The sequence below is a fragment of the Lytechinus variegatus genome, chromosome 1 (assembly GCF_018143015.1).
Source record: "Lytechinus variegatus isolate NC3 chromosome 1, Lvar_3.0, whole genome shotgun sequence".
NCBI classification, from domain to species: Eukaryota; Metazoa; Echinodermata; class Echinoidea; order Temnopleuroida; family Toxopneustidae; genus Lytechinus; species Lytechinus variegatus.
The window spans coordinates 14,190,795-14,212,005 of record NC_054740.1 but is presented as its reverse complement, the minus strand read 5'-3'; the positions used below and the strand labels follow the sequence as shown (position 1 = coordinate 14,212,005).

The 21,211-nt window shown below is 36.9% G+C and overlaps 1 protein-coding gene across 6 annotated transcripts; it reads left to right on the top strand.

The window, feature by feature from the left end:
• The first annotated feature begins 4,303 nt into the window (after positions 1–4,303).
• On the top strand, positions 4,304–20,490 carry LOC121406568 (flocculation protein FLO11-like). 6 transcript variants are annotated; one of them, XM_041597597.1, is made up of 9 exons: positions 4,304–4,640; positions 8,395–8,621; positions 10,521–10,581; positions 11,199–11,396; positions 13,638–13,769; positions 14,962–15,288; positions 16,082–17,862; positions 18,431–18,611; positions 19,008–20,490. In XM_041597597.1, the coding sequence occupies exons 5-9, from the start codon at positions 13,715–13,717 to the stop codon at positions 19,400–19,402; spliced, it is 2,739 nt and encodes a 912-aa protein (XP_041453531.1). In that variant the 5' UTR covers positions 4,304–4,640; positions 8,395–8,621; positions 10,521–10,581; positions 11,199–11,396; positions 13,638–13,714; the 3' UTR covers positions 19,403–20,490. The 6 variants fall into 6 exon arrangements, with proteins under 6 accessions (XP_041453531.1, XP_041453523.1, XP_041453537.1 ...); XM_041597589.1 differs by lacking the exon at positions 8,395–8,621; XM_041597603.1 differs by lacking the exons at positions 8,395–8,621; positions 10,521–10,581 and having other exon boundaries at positions 13,641–13,769.
• Positions 20,491–21,211: the final 721 nt, after the last annotated feature.

The following is a 21,211-nucleotide window of genomic DNA, read 5'->3' as shown; positions in this document are numbered from 1 at the left end:
TTTGGAAGCACCCACTTTGGTACCCTCTCTTTTAATATAGAGATGAATGGTTAGTTTGCATTTATTGGTATTATGCTGCATAAATTTGTTTTTAGTGTAATAGGGGCTTTTATATAACTTCTTTTTATGATGATTTTGCTTTGTTCTTTAAGAGTATTTTTCTTCCTAATTGAGTGTTTATTCTTCCTCAAGATTGTGATTTTGCTGCAGTGTATTTACTGGTCTGCATGGTTGGTGTAGACCCTGATTGAAAATTTGATCAATGAGTGGGTCTTCACACAAGACTAGCACGTTTAAAACTGGCTGTTGAGAGGGCCTTCTTCACACAACTCAGTAGGTTTGTTTTGTACACAAATTTTTAGATTTTCCTCATCTTTCAAATTGCATCTTGCCTCCTGAGCACAACATATGTCATGGGGACATATAATTCACACCACATATGTCAAGGTCAGGAGGGGATAATGTGAAATATGTAAAATAATGGGGGAAATCTGAAAATTTGTGTGCAAAACAAATGGAGAGTTGTCCACAAAATCAGCCATTTTGAAGCACGTATGCCAATTTGAGGATCCCCATAGAAAGTACAACAAGACTTTAAACGTCCATAACTTGCTTATTTCATAACCGATTTTGATGAAACTTGTTTTAAATTGTCCCTCTTATTTTACTCTTTCCAATAAGATTGCTTCTCTTCTTGGGTTTTGGTTTCCTTTAAGACCACTTCGAGTGATGGGTTTGCACACAGCAGAGTGTGTCCTCACAGTATTGAATACGCTGCACCTTGCAGATAGGAAGACATTGCTGTAAAATATCAGTTGGTCTATTTTATCTTATGGCTATGCCTACTGGAATAAATGCATCCCTCGCATTTGCCTATGATTATAATTTATATGATTGAAATCAATTTTCATATTATTGGAGAGGGTTTTGTTTAGGCCTGTTTTGTAAATCCTGGGCCATCTTCAGAAATAGTTTTCAAATCAAAGTGCTTGTGCTTTTATTTATAGAATTTTAAAGTATATAAGTGTAATTTATAAACACTATTTACATTTTGGTTACAAGTATAATTTATCAGAAGTAAAAATTGAAATACTGAAAGAAAATGTGTACATTTCTGCTCTTCATTTACAACATGATTTGTATATATATATATATAAGCGTTACAGTGAATCTGGAGTTCTTGTTCTGGTTTAGCCAAGATTTTCCTTGCTTTATTCCTGTTCTGGGAAGGAAATAAAAACGAGACTTTTGGCATGTTAAAGGTCAAATGTCATCACCAGTTCAGCTTCATCTTTCATGGAGAAGTTGATAACTGAAGTTTTTGCCAATTATCTGTTGGTCTCAGTTAATGTCTCGTGTAGAGAGGATTAGAATCCAATATGCAACAGACATTATGTACAGCTTTTTTAGCATTATTCAACCCCTTTGGTATGAGTTTGGTTTCTCTATGGAATGAAATATAACACCAACCAAATTATAAATCAAGTTCAAGATAAGACAAATGACCTTTTACATAATGTCTGTTGCGTATTTGATTCAACGTGAGGTGTTGTGTTTTTTTTATCCATCAACAACGTGCAGCGTTGTGGCCCAGTGGATTAATCTTCTGACTTTGAAACAGGGTCATGGATTCGAATCCGAGCAATGGTGTAATTTCCTTCAGCAAGAAATTTATCCTTATTCTGCTTCACTCAACCCAGTTGAGGTAAATGGGTACATGGCACAAATTTATTCCTTCAAATGCCACCGTGCTGTAAAAGGCTGCAGGGCTAAAGCCAGAGTAATAATAACGCATATTCGATAGTGATATGCGCTATATAAGCATGTTGGTATTATTAACAAATATGCTAGATTGATCAAGCAAATTAATGTTATTTTCATATCTTCTGGGCCTCACTGAGGCATAATTTGTACACATTCTAAGATCATGAATTGATCATTGAAATCTTGAAAGATGAAATTATATATTTTTAAAATTTCAATTGTTTATTTCCACTAGAATTGAAATTGAATTTTGTGAACAGCCTGTGTGCAATTTTAATGGAAGAAAATTTACATGAATTTGATTTGTAAAAAAAATTTCCAAAATGAATAAATTTAATTGAATGATATTTCAAATTCAGGCATTATATCCTCAATCAAAATTTCAAATATTTTGAAAGTTTTTTGTTGGAATAGATATGGCCGTAGCTTGACGAAATCAGGACAAGTTGAACCACTATAAGAAATATCTTGTAATACATGATAATGAGATTATTTTAAAATATATTTATAGCCTGTAACTCTTCCTCATGTAGAATATTTATGTCAGCCAGAAGTTATTTTCAAACCTGGTAGGAATCTATTACAAATTATCAGTATCTAAGTTTGCCAAATGTTGCTAGTACTAGTCTAATGATTCTTCTTTATTTTTCCAAACTTAAAATGACCCACTTCGAACATATCAACACTTTTATTCAAGTATGTAATTGCTGTATTTGTTAGGGGGGGGGCTGGTAAGTGAATGTTATATTGAAAACTTGTAGAATGAGGCATTGACATAATTATGTGAATATAATAGTGTTATAATGGACATCAACATAGAATTTTCATATGCCGTACATTTGAGATACACCGTCATATTTATCTCAATCATATTTTCATTATTTTTATGTTTACTTGATAAAATATACTATGTTGTTTCAAATGTCTTCGTACATTTTTGGTATTGCAGTTTTGTGTGTAATATTTTCAATGTCTAGAGAGTAATTTATTTGATAAGATTTGAGTGAGAGGTTCAAGGTTCAATTTAATCAATTTTATCCCTTTTAAACACATACAAGCACAGTGATATTTGTAAATGAACGATAGACGTAATCATAAAGCAATACTTGTTCATTTGTGTTGTATGGCTTGAACAGAATGTTGGAATTATATTTAGTATAAGGCATAAATACTGGTAGGCCTTGACATTTTTCTATCAAAATAAAAACTTTCTGGGAAGAGCCTTACAGTGTGATAATCATAGTTTGTGGTGATTATGGTAATTTTTTGTGATGTAGTTGTTGATAAAATGTTTGATAACTTGTTGAAATAATAAATGATATTTTGACATTTAAGAGAGTATATATTAAATCTGTACATAGTACCCTGAAATCATTTAGTTTTGTTCTTTCTTGTTTTTGTTTGTGTCTACTTTACTCTTTTGTCAGAGAGAGGGGAGAGGGAAAGAGAAAGAGGGAGAGAGGGGAAGGGGCCGTTAAATCTCCCTACCAAATGGTTTGGAGGGACAAACCAATACTGTATTCTAGGGGGGGGGGGGCTCTTTTTGCAACTGAAGGGGTAAATCGTATTCCCTCTTATCCTCTCTTTAAACCGTGAGAGGGCGGCAGACCGATTCTTCAGAGAAAAACATCAATTGTCTTGAATGATCGAACAAGTAACTAGGTAGAAATACATTTTCGATTATTTTTTTTCGGCAACATACTGGGTCCCGTTTCATAATGACAAAATTTGCATTAAAGATTAAGAGCTACTGAAATCACTCTATTCGATTGACTGACAGTGAAAGTCTTATAAAGATTTGTACATTCCAAATCTTTATGAAATTGGACCTGAACGTGTCCTGATATTCAATACAACGTGTCCCTATAAATAGAATTCCCATCTCAAAGACCACGTGATAATTAAAAAAAAACAGATTTATGTGAATTGAATTGATTTTAATAGAACGTCACTGGCATTCGCCAATATTTTATTCAAAACAAGAAGTACAAAATAATACAAAACAAATATACAATTCAAGGAATATATGTGAAAATAAATCAATGTAATAAATAGATATTAATTTCATTTGGTTTTGTTTTGTTTCTTATATTTCACGGATCCCACTGGAAGGGACGATATTTTGTAGTCTTTTTTTTTTAATAACACCCCTTTAATGTGAGATATAACATTATTTTAAGTGTAAGTATAGACACTCCATATAGGGTCCACGGTGTATGACGATTCTGACGGCTACTCGTGTCGTTGACAGAGTTTATGGGGGCGGACCTAAATCAAGAAAATTTCATCGTAATTTTCTTCGTTGAAACAAGTAGGCCTATAATATCGCGCGATCCCGCACTCGTCAATAATAATTAATCTTCTTTCTTTTTCTAATACCATAAACTCCTTGTTTTTCCTTCTCTTTCATTTCTTTTACATTGCTAGTTACCCCCCCCCCCCATGTTATCATTACGTAATTCTTGAAGGAGAAAAACACACGCAAGAAAGGGATGCCGGTTTTGATAACAAAGACATCTACATATTGAACACGCCTGCATTGCAGAGAAAAAGCAAGTACCAGCTAGCTAGATGCAAATGCGCGAAGGATTATTTTCCTCCGATGTTCTCCGCACGCAGTTCAACGCGTGCGTTTAATAGGACTAAACTATATATGTTATAGAATATTGATTGGATAATTGAAGCTGCTGTATTTGGGAACGAGTAACTCTCTCGGCTTAAACGATGATTATAATTAAATTAAAGCAGTTCAAGGGCTTGTCATCGTGTTGGTGGAAAATATTGTCAGTTCTTCTCTATAACAGCGTTTAGCCAGTCATCACGTGCTACTACTCAAGCTTTCGGAATAAACAAATTCACATTATATTAGTTTTTGGGTAAGTACAAAGTACATTTTAAAAAATGCTGTTTTATTAAAAGCAAATCATTTCTTTCTCTTTTCCATGTATGTGGAGACCCGAGGGGTGGAGACTTTTTTAAATTTTACTTTTTGTTTAATGTCCGCGCTTTAAAAAATAATGAGCCTAGATATCAGTTCGTCAATACTATAAATATACTATAAAAGGTTTGATGTGGAGTTGTAGTGATTGTTTCATTAATAGCCCTAAGGTATGTTAATTCATTAAACGAATCAATCATCACTGTGTATATTCATTTTGATTGTTTATTCAATTTTACTTCACTTGTTATCGTTTCTATATTTATTTATCATTGATGCTGTCAGATAATTATCACCTATTTTCTTTGTATATTATTCAAACTAAGTATTGATTTTTTTAAAGGTTTTCATTTGTACAACATCACATTTTTCCTATATTCTAGAACACACAAACCAAGAGCACAATGTATTTACACAAGTAATAACAATCTATATCATATGGCGCAGGCTCTCACGCAATGCGACTTGAGTAACACTGCATCTATTATTAGTCTTATTGTAAAGATATAAGACGTTCCACCAAGGATGCTGGATGGATGCAGTTGCTATGGCAACAGCATCTAAGAGGGTTTCATAATACAGTCGTCACAATTGGAGCGATTTATTAAAGCGACGCATTACGCTGCTGTGCGTGTGTGTAAAATTACTTCAGATGGAAATTGTTTGTTTTTCACCATCATTTTTTTTTGGGGGGGGGGCATCTTCATGAGAAATGTATCCATGATATTTAGAATTTAATGGACTCGTACGCAGACTGAAAAAAAATCATGATTTGAATAGAGTACAAAATGTAAAGCACTGAATATTTTCACCATAATTGGGTGATTCTTGACAGACAACTATTTACATGATTTATGTGTTCGTATTCATACCACCCCCGACCAACCTTTTGAGATTTCACTTTGAAATGCCATTTCTTTTGCTTATGCATGAACTAAGGTGTTTAAAACATTCTATTTGTTCTACTTTGAAAAGATATTAACGGAGGTATTGTTCAGAAGAATATTAACACCCCCAACACAAAATGAATTCGTGCGTTTGACCGCTATCCAGATTATATACCATGTATACCGTGGCCAACAATATTATCTGTTAACGACTTCAAATAAAAACACCCTTCACAGAAGCGAACAAAAGACTTAAAAGAACAAGCAAGATGTCTGAAAGAATGTGCAAAGATTAATACCACGACTTAATCCAACCTATTAACAACTTTGAATATTAAAGGGATGGTCCGGGCTGAAAATATTTATATCTTAATACATGCTGAAAATGCCGAAAATTTCATCAAAATCGGATAACAAATAATAAAGTTATTTAAGTTTAAAGTTTAGCAATATTTTTTGAAAACAGTCGTCATGAATATTCATTAGGTGGGCTGATGATGTCACATCTCCACTTTCCGTTTTCATATGTTATTACATAAAATCATATTTTTTCATTATTTCATACTTGTGTGAATAATATGTCTCCCTTATAACGAAATAATTTGTAGCAATAAATATCTAATGCACTAAATCAGTTCTTGGATAAAAAATGAATAAACCTAATTTCATAATTATAATAAAATACAAAAGAACAATTGGGGATGTGACATCATCCGCCCACCTAATGAATATTCATGTCGACTGTTTTCACAAAATATTGCTAAACTTTGAAATTCAATAACTTTGTTATTTCTTATCCGATTATGATGACATTTTCGGCATTTTGCTCAGTGAAATTTATTCTTTTTTATTAAGCTAAATACTTTTAGCCTGGACCATCCCTTTAATACAAAATTTACAGCTACTTGACGCGATGGGGCAGGGGCGGATCTAGTCGGAAGTTTTATCCGACAAGTACTGATTTACCATACAGTTACCATAGTAACAGTGCCTCTCAGCCAATCAGAATCAAGGAAAGTTGTCAGACCGGACAACTATAGTCGGACGAAAATGTTGATGAATAGCTCCCCAGGTTTTTCCAAAGGAAGGGGGGGGGCACATTTCCCTAGGAAAATTTGTCAAGCAAAAGAAAAAAAAAGGTCCTGACTTATGTAACGACATATTCCCATTAAAAAAACAAACATTTGATGTGACTCTCAAAGGCGGGGGGGGGGGGGGGCTCACTTGTGTATGAAAGACATATTTACATTAAAAATATTGACTATGACTCTCAAGGGGGGGGGTACATCTGGCCCGTGCCCCCTTCCCTGGATCCGCCATGTAGAAAGATGTTATTATGTGCCGTCAATGCCGATTATTTATTTATTCGTTTATTTTCAATTCCGATTTTAAGATAACAAGATATAACTTTTTATAAGTCTAAAACGTGTCTCCCCATTTCGACATTCAACATTTTACACACAATTATAGCACGATTGATACTTTAAAGCTGCCGGAAAATGCATGTAGCCAGTAGTGTTTTTTATCACAACATCGTGAATATCTTTATGCTTCTTTAGAAACCTCATCATGGCGCATATATTGATTAAGTCTATTGTAAGGGTGTTTTTTATGACCTTTGTGGAACTTCTTAACTTAGACTGATGCCGCGAAAAATCAAACTTGAGTCTCTATATGGCGGTTCGTCGTAAACATGATTGATCACCAGATTATTAAGAACATTTTTTTAATCCTACCTTTTTTTAATCATTAGGGTCAGAACGAAAGCCGATGAGCAAAATGAATAAATCAGTAAATAAACAAATAAATAAGTAAATAAATATTAAATAAAAAAATAAATGAATTAATAAATAACTAATTAAATAAGAAATAACTGAAGTAATAGATATTACATAAATGAATAAATAGATATAGATAGATAGATAGATAGATGGATAGATACATAAATAAATAAGTAAATACAAAAAAAACGAAACAAAACAAAAACACTGGCAAACCACCCACGATATCATAATACTACTATCTACTACTCGGCCGTGTGGTTAAGTGATGAGACCTTAATGCGAAGATGTAAGTTCGAATCTCCCTTCAGCCCTTATCTCATATTTATTAGCAAATAAGGTTCTCTAGTCATTTTTTCTATAGTATATAAGTTCAGTCACTATAACTGATTAAATAGACGTGAAACGTTTCCTATGTAATTGGTTATACCAGCTCTGCGTTCGTCAATATGCGTTAGAAAGCTACGCTGGACATCGGGTTTATTATGGGAGTTTAGGACTCACAGAAACCCCCAAATCCCAGAAACCCCTTTTTACTAGCATTTATATGAATTTTTCATTACTATTTCATAGTATGGTTCGATCACTCATGCTCTTGTAATATCTAACTCTATACAGTCAGACCAACGACACCGACTTCAGGCCGAACAAAGCTATTACGTTATTTCCGATGGCTTACCATCGGTCGGTTTAGAGTCGGTTTCGTTGATGTGACTGTAAACATTACCCTGCATATTTCGTACACCTGTTTAGTGGAAGGAATTCCTATTGCGATGGTAACATCCACCCTTCGGTGCCTCAATCGGAATTGACCACTCCTATACATTGTATATCGTACCTCTTGCCCCATACTATGTGTGGAGTGGAAGAGATATTAAAATAGTGATATTTTAATATTGATATTTTACCATTGAAAGTCTAGTTTTGCTTTACATTCTAAAATTGATGTAATTTTAACCGTTTCCCCTTTCATTTGCTATCACCCCCGGTTTATTTATTTTCTTTGGTCGTGAAACGTTTTTAGGTCCGGTGCCCCCAAATCCCCAGCCTATGCGCCCGTGATAACAACAGATGCGTGATAGAAGAATGGTTATAATGTACCTCACACTGTCTCTACTGAATTGACCACACCCAAAGTTTGCACCCCTCGCTGAATCTTGCTGGGATCTATAGAGGAAATTTAACCTTATTTCTCAAAAAAGGAGAGATTTGAAGCAAATAGACTGGACGTCAAACTGTGAGTCCAACCAGGTAACTGCAGGCAACATGGGGGGGGGGGGGGCTAGCGCCCCATCCTGACCCAAAGCTGGTCCTAATTACTCCCCCTGGAAAATAATGCCCACACACTTTGCCCCCTTGTTGGGAGTGAGGATCGAATAACATGTAGATGTGTTTTAAATTAAAGGCCCGTTTTACCTCAATCTTGCAATAAGATTTTACCAAACGAAATGGAATATTTTTTTTGCCCCCATTGTGGCATCTTGGATCCGTCGCTGCTTAGTGTAAATATACTGTAACTTTTGTTCTCTTTTGATCATCTAAAACTCTTTAAAAAAAATAAAGAAATTTTCGATTTCATGAACGAATATTGATGCATCCTTTAATTTACCAATACCGTGTAATCTTTTCAGTCATCGCACTGAATACAGTGTAATGGCAATAATGACTACACTTACTGTAATTAATTGCCGATAGGGTATAGATTCTCGAATGATCTCCCATCAATATCTTTCCATATTGTGTAGAATATGACTACCAAAGACGATATGTTCACTTCACTATATTTCCTTCTTAACTATCTATTATAATTTATAATTCCTTCTTAACTAATCTTTATCTTTTCTACCCCTTCAATGTTAAGGTGGTTATCCAGACATTCAACCTCTTGCGTTTTATACAGCGCGGCATATGTCCATTTTGCTCGTCTAAATTCATCTAAGATATAAAACTAAAACATAATTGGATTATCAATAACTCAACTTTCTACAGATATTGATAAACTGACATTCCCAATGATGATTGCGTCTTGTAATAAAGTCGTTGTATTCCGCAGTATTTTGATTATCAATTCACCATGTTCAATTTTCATACCAGCTCAGCTCACCGTGTGAGTGCCCACACTCCCGTGCATCCAATTAAATTAAGCCACTAATTGGACTCGTATATGGTTCCAATTAACCACGAGAATTACGTCGAAAAGATTAAGCCTTTTAGACAATAAATTTTCCCTTCCACTCATTACTACACTGTTCATACATGTATCCCTTTAAAATTTTTAAGGGTTGCAGGTTAATAGTAATAATTATCACGGGCGTACAGATGAAAAAAAAAGACCAAGAAAAAAAAAGAGAAAATGAAATAGGGAAGGGAGAAAAATGATATTATTCTTTGAATATTACGTCAAAATCACAAAATTTGATTTTTGTATGAAAATGTCGCTTTTTTCTCTCACTTCGCTCGCTCACAACTTAATATATTTTTTTAAAATATACAATATGTATATTTAAAAAAAATATACATATTGTCAAGTTGGGTGCAGCACAGTTTGGACGAATTACCTGTCGAAGGAAATTGATGCCTCAATCGTGTGGAGTGCGAACCCACGACCCTCTGTCCCAATGAAAGACGAGAGTTGCAACCACTACACCACGTCGCTTCTAAGTAGGATTTTGATAGCAATAAATAAAGAAGATATTTAATGTTTTAATACTGAGTTACTGAGAGTGCAGGTATATCTTGTGGACTTATTTTGAGAAATCCAACCATCCTTTAAAAATGTTTGACCTTTTCGCGATGTGGAGCCGCCGCTTGATGGTGATAATATTCACCATGGCAACCATTTTTCGATTGGTAGGACGTCGCATTCCACCGTCTACTTTTGACCGATGAAAAGTCATCAGCGTGGAATTCGTGACCTCTTGCCACTTTTGAGGGGTGCAGTTTGTGCACCCTTTTGGGGCGAAGTCAGAGATGAGGGGTAATAGGAGTTTGAAAAAAGGGTAACGCCCTTGTGGTATGGTCCTGTTTTTTGTTTTCCTGAGCTGCTCTTATCGCCTAATGGTCTCTTGGGTTTGTTTTTTTCTTACGGATGTCTTTCTCTGTTGATCTTCTGTTAGGTTTAATGGTCGGAATATTATTTCCAATTTCCAGGACCGTTGTAAACTTGTGTTCGAGACATCTCGGATCTCGACAGACAGGCTGATCACAAAACGTATGACCATAATCCAGACATTTTGTTGTCAACAATATTTAAGTACATCTCATGAAAGCGATTGCATTAGATTCACATTATAAATGGGTACGATTTAGTTAGGCCTGGCTACTTTTACGGAAATTCATTTGTAAAATAAATTGAAGTAGATTCCGATGGACGATTACGCAGGTAAAATCTTAGCGTGGCAACAGTGGCAAACAATTTATACCGGCGTACATTTTTTTTTCTGATTGTGTAAACGCTTGTGCAGCTAGTGATCATTGCATGTAAATCACAAATGATTCTAACTCATCTTCTACAATATATATCCATCAAGGTGCACCTTTTCCATCAAAATATTTAATAGGGAGGTCCACTTTCAAACCTCTCATTCCCGAGTCCTCCTCCATCTTCGGATGGAGAAGGACTGCCACTGAACCGGTTGTCATTCCATTCATCATTTATATTTTTGGTAGTACACATGGTACACGCGCACTACCATCAGAATAGCATACTTTGAAATATACTTTCACTTAACCAGGGAAGTGTTGTAGATCGTCTTTTTGTCTGCCGAATATACATGTTTATTCGTCATAATCAATCGCTATCAAAATTATTTTGTCATTCTTTTATAGTGGTAATCTGGAAGATGTTGATAAATATCTTCACGTGATGTGATTGTCACTGCTTATCGGTGGGTCCTCGTGGTTCTCGATTTATAGCGAAAGTTCAAGGCGCGGGGAACAGCTGTCACTCTGGAGACTGGAATATAATATGTCATTTTTCAAATGATACTTTGCATACTTTGCACTACCTTCACCTATTGTTTTCAGGTAAATCATATTTTTTTCTTACGTCTGTTATTGAAATATTATTTTTAATGAAACTGCATAATTTTGCATGATGTTATTTATATATTTTTAGATATTTTATCAACTCTCTCGACCCCCCTCCAGGTGTATGAGACTACTACATAATAGAGAGTACAATAGTATAACATGAAACTACAGTGTATATACTTACAAAACATAAAATATAATGCTTTAAACAAAACTAACAAACTTGTTATCCGGGATATACATTCCAGATATTCTCCTTGAATCATTTGCTTGTTGGGTTCATGACGACAAGCTGGCATCCCCGGCATCAGCTTTATCAGAGATTATACATAAGAAGATAATACATATGATATATATATATATTTTTTTTGGGGGGGGGGAGTGAGTGGGGTCCTTTTGCTATGTTTGTCAAATATTCCGATGATATTGACAAACTTTCTTCGCCCCGCATTTATGAATTTGTATCCGCCCTATATTCTAGTATTTTCTTTTTATTTCATTTTTTAAATGCTCATTTTTTTGTCCAAATTATTCGCTTGATGACGCCTCGTCTCTTGTTTCTGATTCTACCGTTTGATAAACAAATTGAAGGACATTTTTAAATTCATTTTAATCCTCTTTGCCGATTTGTGTTTATTTTTTGTTTTTGCATATAGCGCGAAGAAGAGCCTTGCCAAAGCTTTTCGTTGTACACTCTTCAGAGTATGACGCACAAAGTTTCTTCGCGCTATTTTCAAATTTTGTACCACCAAACGACTATTTTTGCCTGTTGTCTGTTCACTTTTTATGTCTACATTTCCATGATCACACAAAAACAGACAGCAAGTTCAACATTCCAAATTCAGTCAAACACAATAATACTACCAACCATCAGTGAAGTAAATGCACAAGATGAATTCTAATCTACAAAATGTCAAAGGCCATACACACAAGTACATAACTTTATAAGTGGGTCGAGCTGGATGGCATTCTTAGTGAGCGATCAAGGGCGACGTCTAGGAGATGGCGCGGGGAAGGGGGGGGGGGGGGGTCATACGCATACGACATTATTCACTAGGATAATGAGCTTGATCAAGGATTTAACCCACGTAATCCAAGGAATGTTATCGTAAAGATAATCGTTAAATTACGCACGACTGTACTGTTTTTGGCCGGTTCATTGGAATTCCTTTGTTTTTAGAAACTCCTTTTAATCAAATTCTATGTCGGATAACTCACATTCGGATCAGATTCATATTTATTGTTCCATACTCTTGATTATAGTGCAGTAGTAAAATGAGATAATCAATGATCGTTAATATGCATCTTGATCTTCCCGATATTTTTCAATCCCACGGCTCCACCTATCCATGATTACCGTTTCATATTAGCACCCTCCTTTCAAAAATGAAAAATATGGTGTTGATTGGTAATAAATGTAGAGAACTCCAACCCCGGTGTTTTTTATTTTGGTATGTGTTAGTTCTATTTGGGTGTTATCATTATTTGCAAATCTGATTTATATCCAGCCAATTTTAATACCTCAGCGTGACTGTTGTCATCCAGGGACATCAAGTGGTGTCGGTCGTGACACCCTATTGACTGTGCACCTTGCGACCCTTCCCAATCCATCTATCAGTATGGGATATAGAGTAGATTATATCAGTTTTATAAGAGGATAGCGTACGCAGGGGGGGGGGGGGGTGTTACAGGGGTTCACCCCCCCTCTTTAATTCTGTTGGAGACCCTTTTTTATTTTGTTTTACTTGCTTGCTTGTCTTATATTTTGGGGGTACGAAACGACCTCAAGTTTTTGGTGAAGACCATTTTTTTTCTTCTCATTTTTTTTGGTACGAAATGGCATGAACTTTTTGGTTAAGATTTTTTTTTGCTTGTCACCCCCCCCCTGCGAACGCTACTGGGGCAGACCTCCATACAACAAAACACATTTAAACCGAAAATAAGGACAAAATGATGATAAATGAATTCTTGGGAATGATGAAAAATTCAGTGACATGACACGATGTTTATGGGTTGAAATGCATTTTTATTGAATTACATTAATCATTAATGCCTTTTTAAAATATCATTCATCAATTCATTATCTCCCTTTTCATTCCTAAATTCACATCAATTCATTTTTCATTCATTCAATCAATTATTTATCTATCCAGGTGTCTGAATTACTGAGGTGTTTGTTATATCCAGCCCATGATTTTCACTTCTGCTGTAATTTCGTGTACATTTTCTTTCCAGAAGATTTGACGTCTAATCAAGTCTCCGTTGGACCTAGATGTTGCTTGGCAGTCATTGTACTTCAAATGTGAATCACCATGGCAACCGTGTATTCTCTGATATCTCTCCTTGTCTGCATTCACCAGACGTCAGGTATATATAAATCATATAAGTCATTTTAAATAGATGGTAACAAGTATAAAATATTTGTTCAGCGGCCTCTCGGGGAAAGAGGTTGGTTGAACACAATTAAAGTTATAATCATAATCAGTTTCCTGAATGCTTGTTTCTGATTAATTCAGAATCGAAATGTGATTGTTCTGCAACAGGCTCCAATACATGCTATACTTATCATTTCGCTCTCGGAGATAAAATCTTTCACTACAGTACCAATTGTGTTTCTCTGCATTTTTTCTCTCTCTCATCCCCCTCTTCCCCTTTCTCTCCCCCTCTCCCCTCCCCCTTCATTTATTTATTTATTATTTATTTATTCATTTATTTGTTTATTTATTCATTGATTTAATCATTCATTTATCTATTTATTTAAAAACAGGGTGGCCCATTCAACAATGTGTTGGTCTCCCATGGGGCAATGTACATAGCATAACATAACAATTAAAACAATTCATTTACATTACAACATCATATTAAGAGAGGAATAAATGAATTATATACATGCGAAGGAATCTTAAAGCTAAAGTGGCAAGTAAAAATGCATACAATTAACAATAAAAGTGCAATGATGCAAAAAGAAGATGACGTGAAATTATTAAGACGTGTATTGTTACAACTATATTTAGTCGAAATCTGTAAAAAAAATAAAATAAAATAAGAATAAATAAGAAAGTAAGCTGGAGTTGTGAGTCGAACAAAAATATCAAAATAGAGGGCCGAATATTGATTTTGAAAGTGATTGAGGTACAATTTGAAAAGAGGAACGCTTATATGGGTCCTGAGTAGCTAACTCTAAATGCTTCTTCAAATGAAATTTGAAGGGACCGGGAGTGGGGGGGGGGGGGTGTATCGTCCATAATTATTTTGGGCTCTCCAATTATACGTCACGGGACGGGATCCAGGTCTCTGAATTGGTTTGAAACTTCCTCAGCCACCACCATCGTCGCGACGTCGTCGGAGAAGCGGAGCATGTGTACCGCGTATGCTATGCACATGATGCAGGCGGCGGGACAAAAATCCTGCATAAAATCAAATCAAGCCGATGTATTCATATCAAAGATAGATAACATACACATATTATGAGCCTTGATAAAATACTTGTTTGTGATACACCATAGGGCTAAAATTTTCTCAGTGTTACATTATAACTTGTTTTTGTTTTACCTTTAAGCATCTTCTTCAAGTCAGATAAAAAGGGCACATCCGCATGCTCCATCATCGTCCACATCACTCCTTCATTCATCATCGACGCCACCGTCTATGTCATCATCGTCGATGTCATCACCATCGCCTCAGCTATCAAACATGCTAAATACTACTTCATCAACGATATCAACCATGACATGGGCATTGAGTATTAATGATACGCAGCCACCGACAAGGGGGCAGTCGAGTAGGTCGAGGTCGGTACATCCGTCACCGAAGGCGACGTCGAAGACGATCTATGCACCATCGTCATCGGAACCGTTGTTTGTGATGACTTCATCATTTTATGAAGGTAAAGAAACACGAATTTTATACTCTAATGAGATCCATTGGTATTATGTTGGGTGTCATTTTTTTATCATGAAGGATTTGTAAAGCGCACGTGAGGCGCTTCTATATTACCCCGGCTAAACTAGTCTACCGATTCCGATTTTCGCAGCTTTTTTAGGAATAACTTTCTGCCGGTACCCATTTAACTCACCTGGATTGAGTGCAGCACAGTGTGAGCCAATTTCTTACTGAAGGAAAACATGCAATGGCTGAGAATCGAAACCACGTCCCTCAGATTGAAAAACGATAATTTCAACCATTAGACCACGGCGCCCCACTAGTCTGCAGGCACAGACCCTCATTGGAACTTTGATCAACAAGTGTGCCTCCACGCAAAAACTAGCACATACAAAACTTGCTGTTCCAGAGCCTTCAGTACACAAGGCATGAGTTGGCTGCACATTCAGACCCTTATTTGGAGTGAAGGGTTTGCCCAGCAGACTAGCGCCCCACCGTTTTTGGTCGTTCCTTTCCCTCAACTGTAATTTGGTAGTCTAATTAAGTTGTTGAGAACATATGCATTTTGTCAATATTTACTTAAAATCATCTTCCTCATCTAAAATCAAATTTTAAACTCTACGAACTAATTGAAACAAACCAAAATGTGTCTAGATTGGTATTTTATTGCTGTGATATGTGCACGACTTTTTTTAAAACTTCTGTCTAAGACGAACAATCTATTATTATGTTTATAATCACATATATCAAGTTGATGTTAGATCTTAGATTAAGATTGTTAATTTCTTCCCTTACAGGAAATCTGAACACCTCTACCATGTCTACGAACTTTTGGGATGGCGACATATACATCACGACGACGGAAGAGATCTGGCTATCAACATTAGACCAAGATGCTGAGATCACCACAGCTACGCCAGTATCACAAATACCAATAACATTGATATCACAGCCACCAGCATCACATATGTCATCATTGTTGTCACCATCACCTTCAACAATGCCATCTGCAGCGTCACCATCAACCCGAGTAAACATACCATCACAACAACCGTCAACGTTGATACCGTCTTTACCGCCATCAACACCAATACCATCATTTTCATCATCACCGTCAATATCATCATCATCCTCACAATCAACACCATCAACACCAATACCATCATCATCATCAGCCAGACCAATACCATCATCATCATCATCATCATCAACATCATCTCCAATATCACAACTATCAACACCAATTCCATCATCATCTATCGGTAACCATAGCATTCATCAAAGCCCATTCTCGACACCTCCTCCACCATCCGTCATTCCCTCCCCTTCTACTTCTATGTCTTCTGGTGCTATGTCGAATGCTGCAGATACAAGAACATCCTCGTTTCCTCACTCAATTTCTATGTTTATATCTTCAACGTACGAGTCCGACCGGGTCACCTCTTCAGTGCTGGGTAGTAGCACCGGCGATTCCGCCAGCGTGTCAATGACCTCAAGCACGACCTATGACTTCAATGGATCATTGCCGATATCAGCTACACAATCAATGTCCCCTACGTTTGAAATCATCTCGTCTTTCATTGATTTAAATGTAACATCATTCGTGGAATCATACACGATTCTAATGACAGCATCGGCTGATGTCAACGTGTCCGTAGAGTCTCCTCAACCAACGATGCAATTATTCACTCAGTTGATTTCTTCAGAAACTCCGGAAATACATTCAACTCCGATTTCTTCAGATTATCGCATGCCGATGCCTTCATCTGCTTCGCCCATTGCATCATCGTCAAACATTCTCCTGAGCGCATCAATGAGTGGCATCCCCTCTGCAATGCCATCCACGTCGAGCTTTACTGCCAGTACTGCAAATCCGGCATCGCATATCCCACCAACAGAATCAGCATCAACAGAAGCAACCACTGATGGAAACAAAACCACACTGGGAGTGTACTACCCGGTGAGATGCACCATCAAATTAGGAGGAGATTGTCGTCAAGTCAAGGCGAAAGAGGACGCCTTCAAAAGCAATTTCATCGAGTCAATATCCTCTCTGATGTCTCTAGACCATTCCAGGATATCAGTCAACAGCGTGAAATGTGGCTCTGTCGTTGTGGACTTCACGCTGCAGGACACTGCGGATTTTGCCTTCGCAGAGGATCTCTACGGCTATATGGACTCGACTGACATCACTGTGCCCTTCGAAAATCAAACCCTGACAGCAGAGACAATCGAATTTCACGACGGTCCGTACGCTCCGACCACACCGAAGCCATCGGAAGCCCCACCGGTATCCGACGACGATGAGGGCGGGCTAACTTTCGAACAGCAGCAGAGACTGATATACATCCTCATCGGCGTCGTGGTTGGCTTCGTGATTTTACTGGCCATCATCCTGGTTGTCCATCACGTGGTTAGGAGGACCTGCAGTAAGAGTCAACAGTCCTTCGATCTTCAGGACGAACCCTGCATCAAACTGACTGACTTCAACATGGCGCACACCTGTATTCCTAGACCTCGAAGTATCTACAGCTCCATTGGGGCAGATGGAAGGTTCTTCCGATACGACAATCGAGAGGTAAATAGATACGAATGTTAAGGGTCATACTTCTGTAAAATTTGGGATACGGTACTCTATGTTGCAGAATGCAGTCATACCAACACAACCCATCGTAATGTGCAGTATTGAACACGGCATAAGTGGTGCCTTCGTGCAGCATATTTCCTTTGTATTAGACCTGTCATGATAAAATATGGTTAATAATAATCAAAGAACACAAAAGCGAAATAGAATCAGTACGTGTTGTTTGAAGGTTTGGATGATTGCACTTATTTATTAATTCAAGTAAAATTTAATTCCACCCATGCTCAAGTATGGTATGAATAATCGAGGTAGAGTTATACGGAACACCATGTGGGGAGTCCTAGAAGGACTAAAAACAGTCAGAGACCAGTGCCTTTCAGCCAATCAAAACCAAGGATTTCACAGAAGTTGTCAGCACTGACAATTTAGTTGTCAGTACTGAAAAATTTCATGAAACACCCACTGATGTACCGTAAACCTCTTCCGCAAGAACCCGTGTTATTTCAAATTAATATTAATGAGTTGTTCCACCAATATACGGTCTCTCTATCTATTTCTACAGGACAACACTTATCCACCTGCCAGTCCGACGTCATTCATTTACGCCGACTCACGGGACATCAAAGAACATTATCATGAGGTCATTGACCCGGATGACCAAGACCCTTCGACCTCTGACATGCAGAATCAAAAGGACTTTGGGCGTAGTGGACTTCCGGAATGGAACCTTCCACTCGTAGATGGTGAGATATGAATAAAGTCATTTTATATCCCGGTTTATAAAGTTAGAAGCCAGCGTTTTATCTCCCCCATATTCGGACAATAAAATATAAACTGAGATGTGGTTTGGTGAAATTCGGTTGATCTTTAGTTAGATTTTTTTCGGCGATCTGGACTGAGGCCTAGTGGTTTTCATTCTCAAAGACATATGATCCGGGCATTGGACGACAGGTGTAATACATTATCTGTTTCGTTGAGATTCAATTGAGAGAGAGAGAGTGCATAGGGATGCCATTCAACTTTTCAAAGTTTATTCAAAGTATAAAACACCAATCATCATTGTTGTATTGTCTTGTGTCATCGGAAATAAATATATAGGCTATTGAACTTGATATTTGTTTTTTTTTTCCTCCTTGTAGGTGCTTCTGCTGTGTCCCCAGATCTCCTGAATACTATCGATTCCCACCATTCAAGTCACCCGTCGACATCGTCTGATACATTCCGACCGCCGTCCGCCGCCTCGTCAACCCTCAATAACCCGCCGGTTTTCTCACCACCCGCTCCCCCTCCTCCACCGCCTCCACCGCTGCCCACCCCTATCATACAGAGTGGAACGCTCCGGTCTCGACACAGCTGCGATGCAGGCTCAGAGATGACGGACTCGTCGGGCGATACCAACACGCTGACAAAGGGGAGTTCAGACGTTGGCACGTCGATGATGGGTATAGATAATCCACTGATGACCCCGGAAGAATATTATGATATCCCGGGTCCAAGTACATCCGATAGAATGTCAAGATATATTGTACGTTAGTTAATTAAGTCATATATCTTTTACACGAGAATGAATACGCAATGTTCAATTCGCATTTATTTTCATGTCATATAGTTGCAAGATGTTTGATCCCTTCGTTCGCTCGCATCAGTCATTTTTCATGTAGTTCTCTAGAAAAAGGAGACGCGTTCATTCCACTTTTGACTTATTCCATCTTAAGTACACCACTTTAAAACTCACCGCCTTGTTTTTAAATCTGTGATCACAAAGCACCCGTCATGCTGTATTGTTTAAAAAAAATTTATAGGCCTATCATCTTCACAATCTTGGGAGTTTTTATATTTTTTGTAGTATTTTTATATTTCTCAATATTTGTATTGAAACGAGATAATGTGTGTTTCCACGAAGGCTGTGAAATTAATATTTTGTCGAGAAAAGACAATATTCGTTTTTTATCATAAAGTCCGTGTATCGTGTCTTGAGAAGCGTGCCTTTGTAACCCTTGTGGTGACTTTATTTTCTAACCATTATCGTGTCTTATAATGTATAGCAATTTATGTCAGTGCACTGCACACTGCAAAATCTCAGGTTTTGATTTAACACCAGCCCGGAATCTATATATGTCCACACCAGAGAAGTATTGAAAGAACACCAGTTTGGAATCAAACCGATGCTGTTTTAATACTGACTGGTGTTGAATACACACCTATCTGGTGTTAGACCAAAACCAAACTGGCGCTGTTTCAACGCTTTGGGTGTGGACATAATAGATTCTGGGCTGGTGTTAAATCAACACCAGTGTTTTTGTAGTGCACCGTATTCTGTTAGGGCAATGCCTCGATGTTGCCTCTTGTACCTGTTATGTGTGTGAGTAAGGAGGCATTGTATGTGTGTGTGTAACAGAGAATTACTATGTGTTTTTATATATAATGACTTTCAGCTATACACATTTTAAAATTACTGATTAGTTGATTATTTTCAAAGAAGGGCACTATAGCTAGCAACCAGTGATGGTGGATCCAGGAATATTTTCGTCAGTTTGTCGTCGAATTCCAGTACTCTTGTTTATATCAAAATGTAATAGATAGATTTTAAAAAGGAAGAAATAAGAAAGGGAGCGTTTTTTTTTTAAATCTATACCGTTTATATTATCTTGAAAAGTTCGTGGAGTTTAATGGAATTAAAGCTCATAGGCCTTGAACTATTTTCGAAATACAATGTGATCATTGCCACTGTCGCGTGTTCGATGTGTGCAAGGGGGTCGTCTTAATTAGCTGCGTTTTCATTATTGGACATCGAAATTCCATCTTGAATGTTACATCAGAAATACAAACATGTGACACAGTGATATATATATAACTATGTAAAGTATAAACATTTATTAATTTCTTTTATGATTGTCTTCTTAATTATTGCTCTAAAAATACATACAGTATATATTTACATAATTTCCACACACTGCACATGATAATACAATGATAAATATTCAAATTACTGTACCTGAGAAGTAAAAAAAAATCGAGCAAATCAATGATTTTAAGTACAGATAATGATTCTAAAATAAAGCAAGAGGGCTAATTTTCATCTACAAGCGATTACTTATGCCTATTTTACGTTTGCTACGATGATTGTACGATGTATTAGTCTACGATCGTGGAGTGGCATCGTAGATTGCTCCCGAGTTTGCTACGAACTACGATTCTTATTTTTACATAATTTACAAAATTCGTACGATTTTGTGTGTTTTGTTTCGTAGACAGCCAATTATAGTACGATGTAGTCCTGCGTTGATCGTATGATAAACAATCCATCACTTACCCTTTACAATGTTTATCCGAACCAAAAGCA

Bases quoted from the DNA above. Each gene is read 5' to 3' on its own strand.
- LOC121406568 (XM_041597613.1), top strand. From the start codon at position 13,715: ATGGCAACCGTGTATTCTCTGATATCTCTCCTTGTCTGCATTCACCAG. The intron at 17,863-18,430 runs GTAAATAGATAC...CTATTTCTACAG, and splicing joins TCCGATACGACAATCGAGAG to GACAACACTTATCCACCTGC. The intron at 18,612-19,007 runs GTGAGATATGAA...TCCTCCTTGTAG, and splicing joins GAACCTTCCACTCGTAGATG to GTGCTTCTGCTGTGTCCCCA.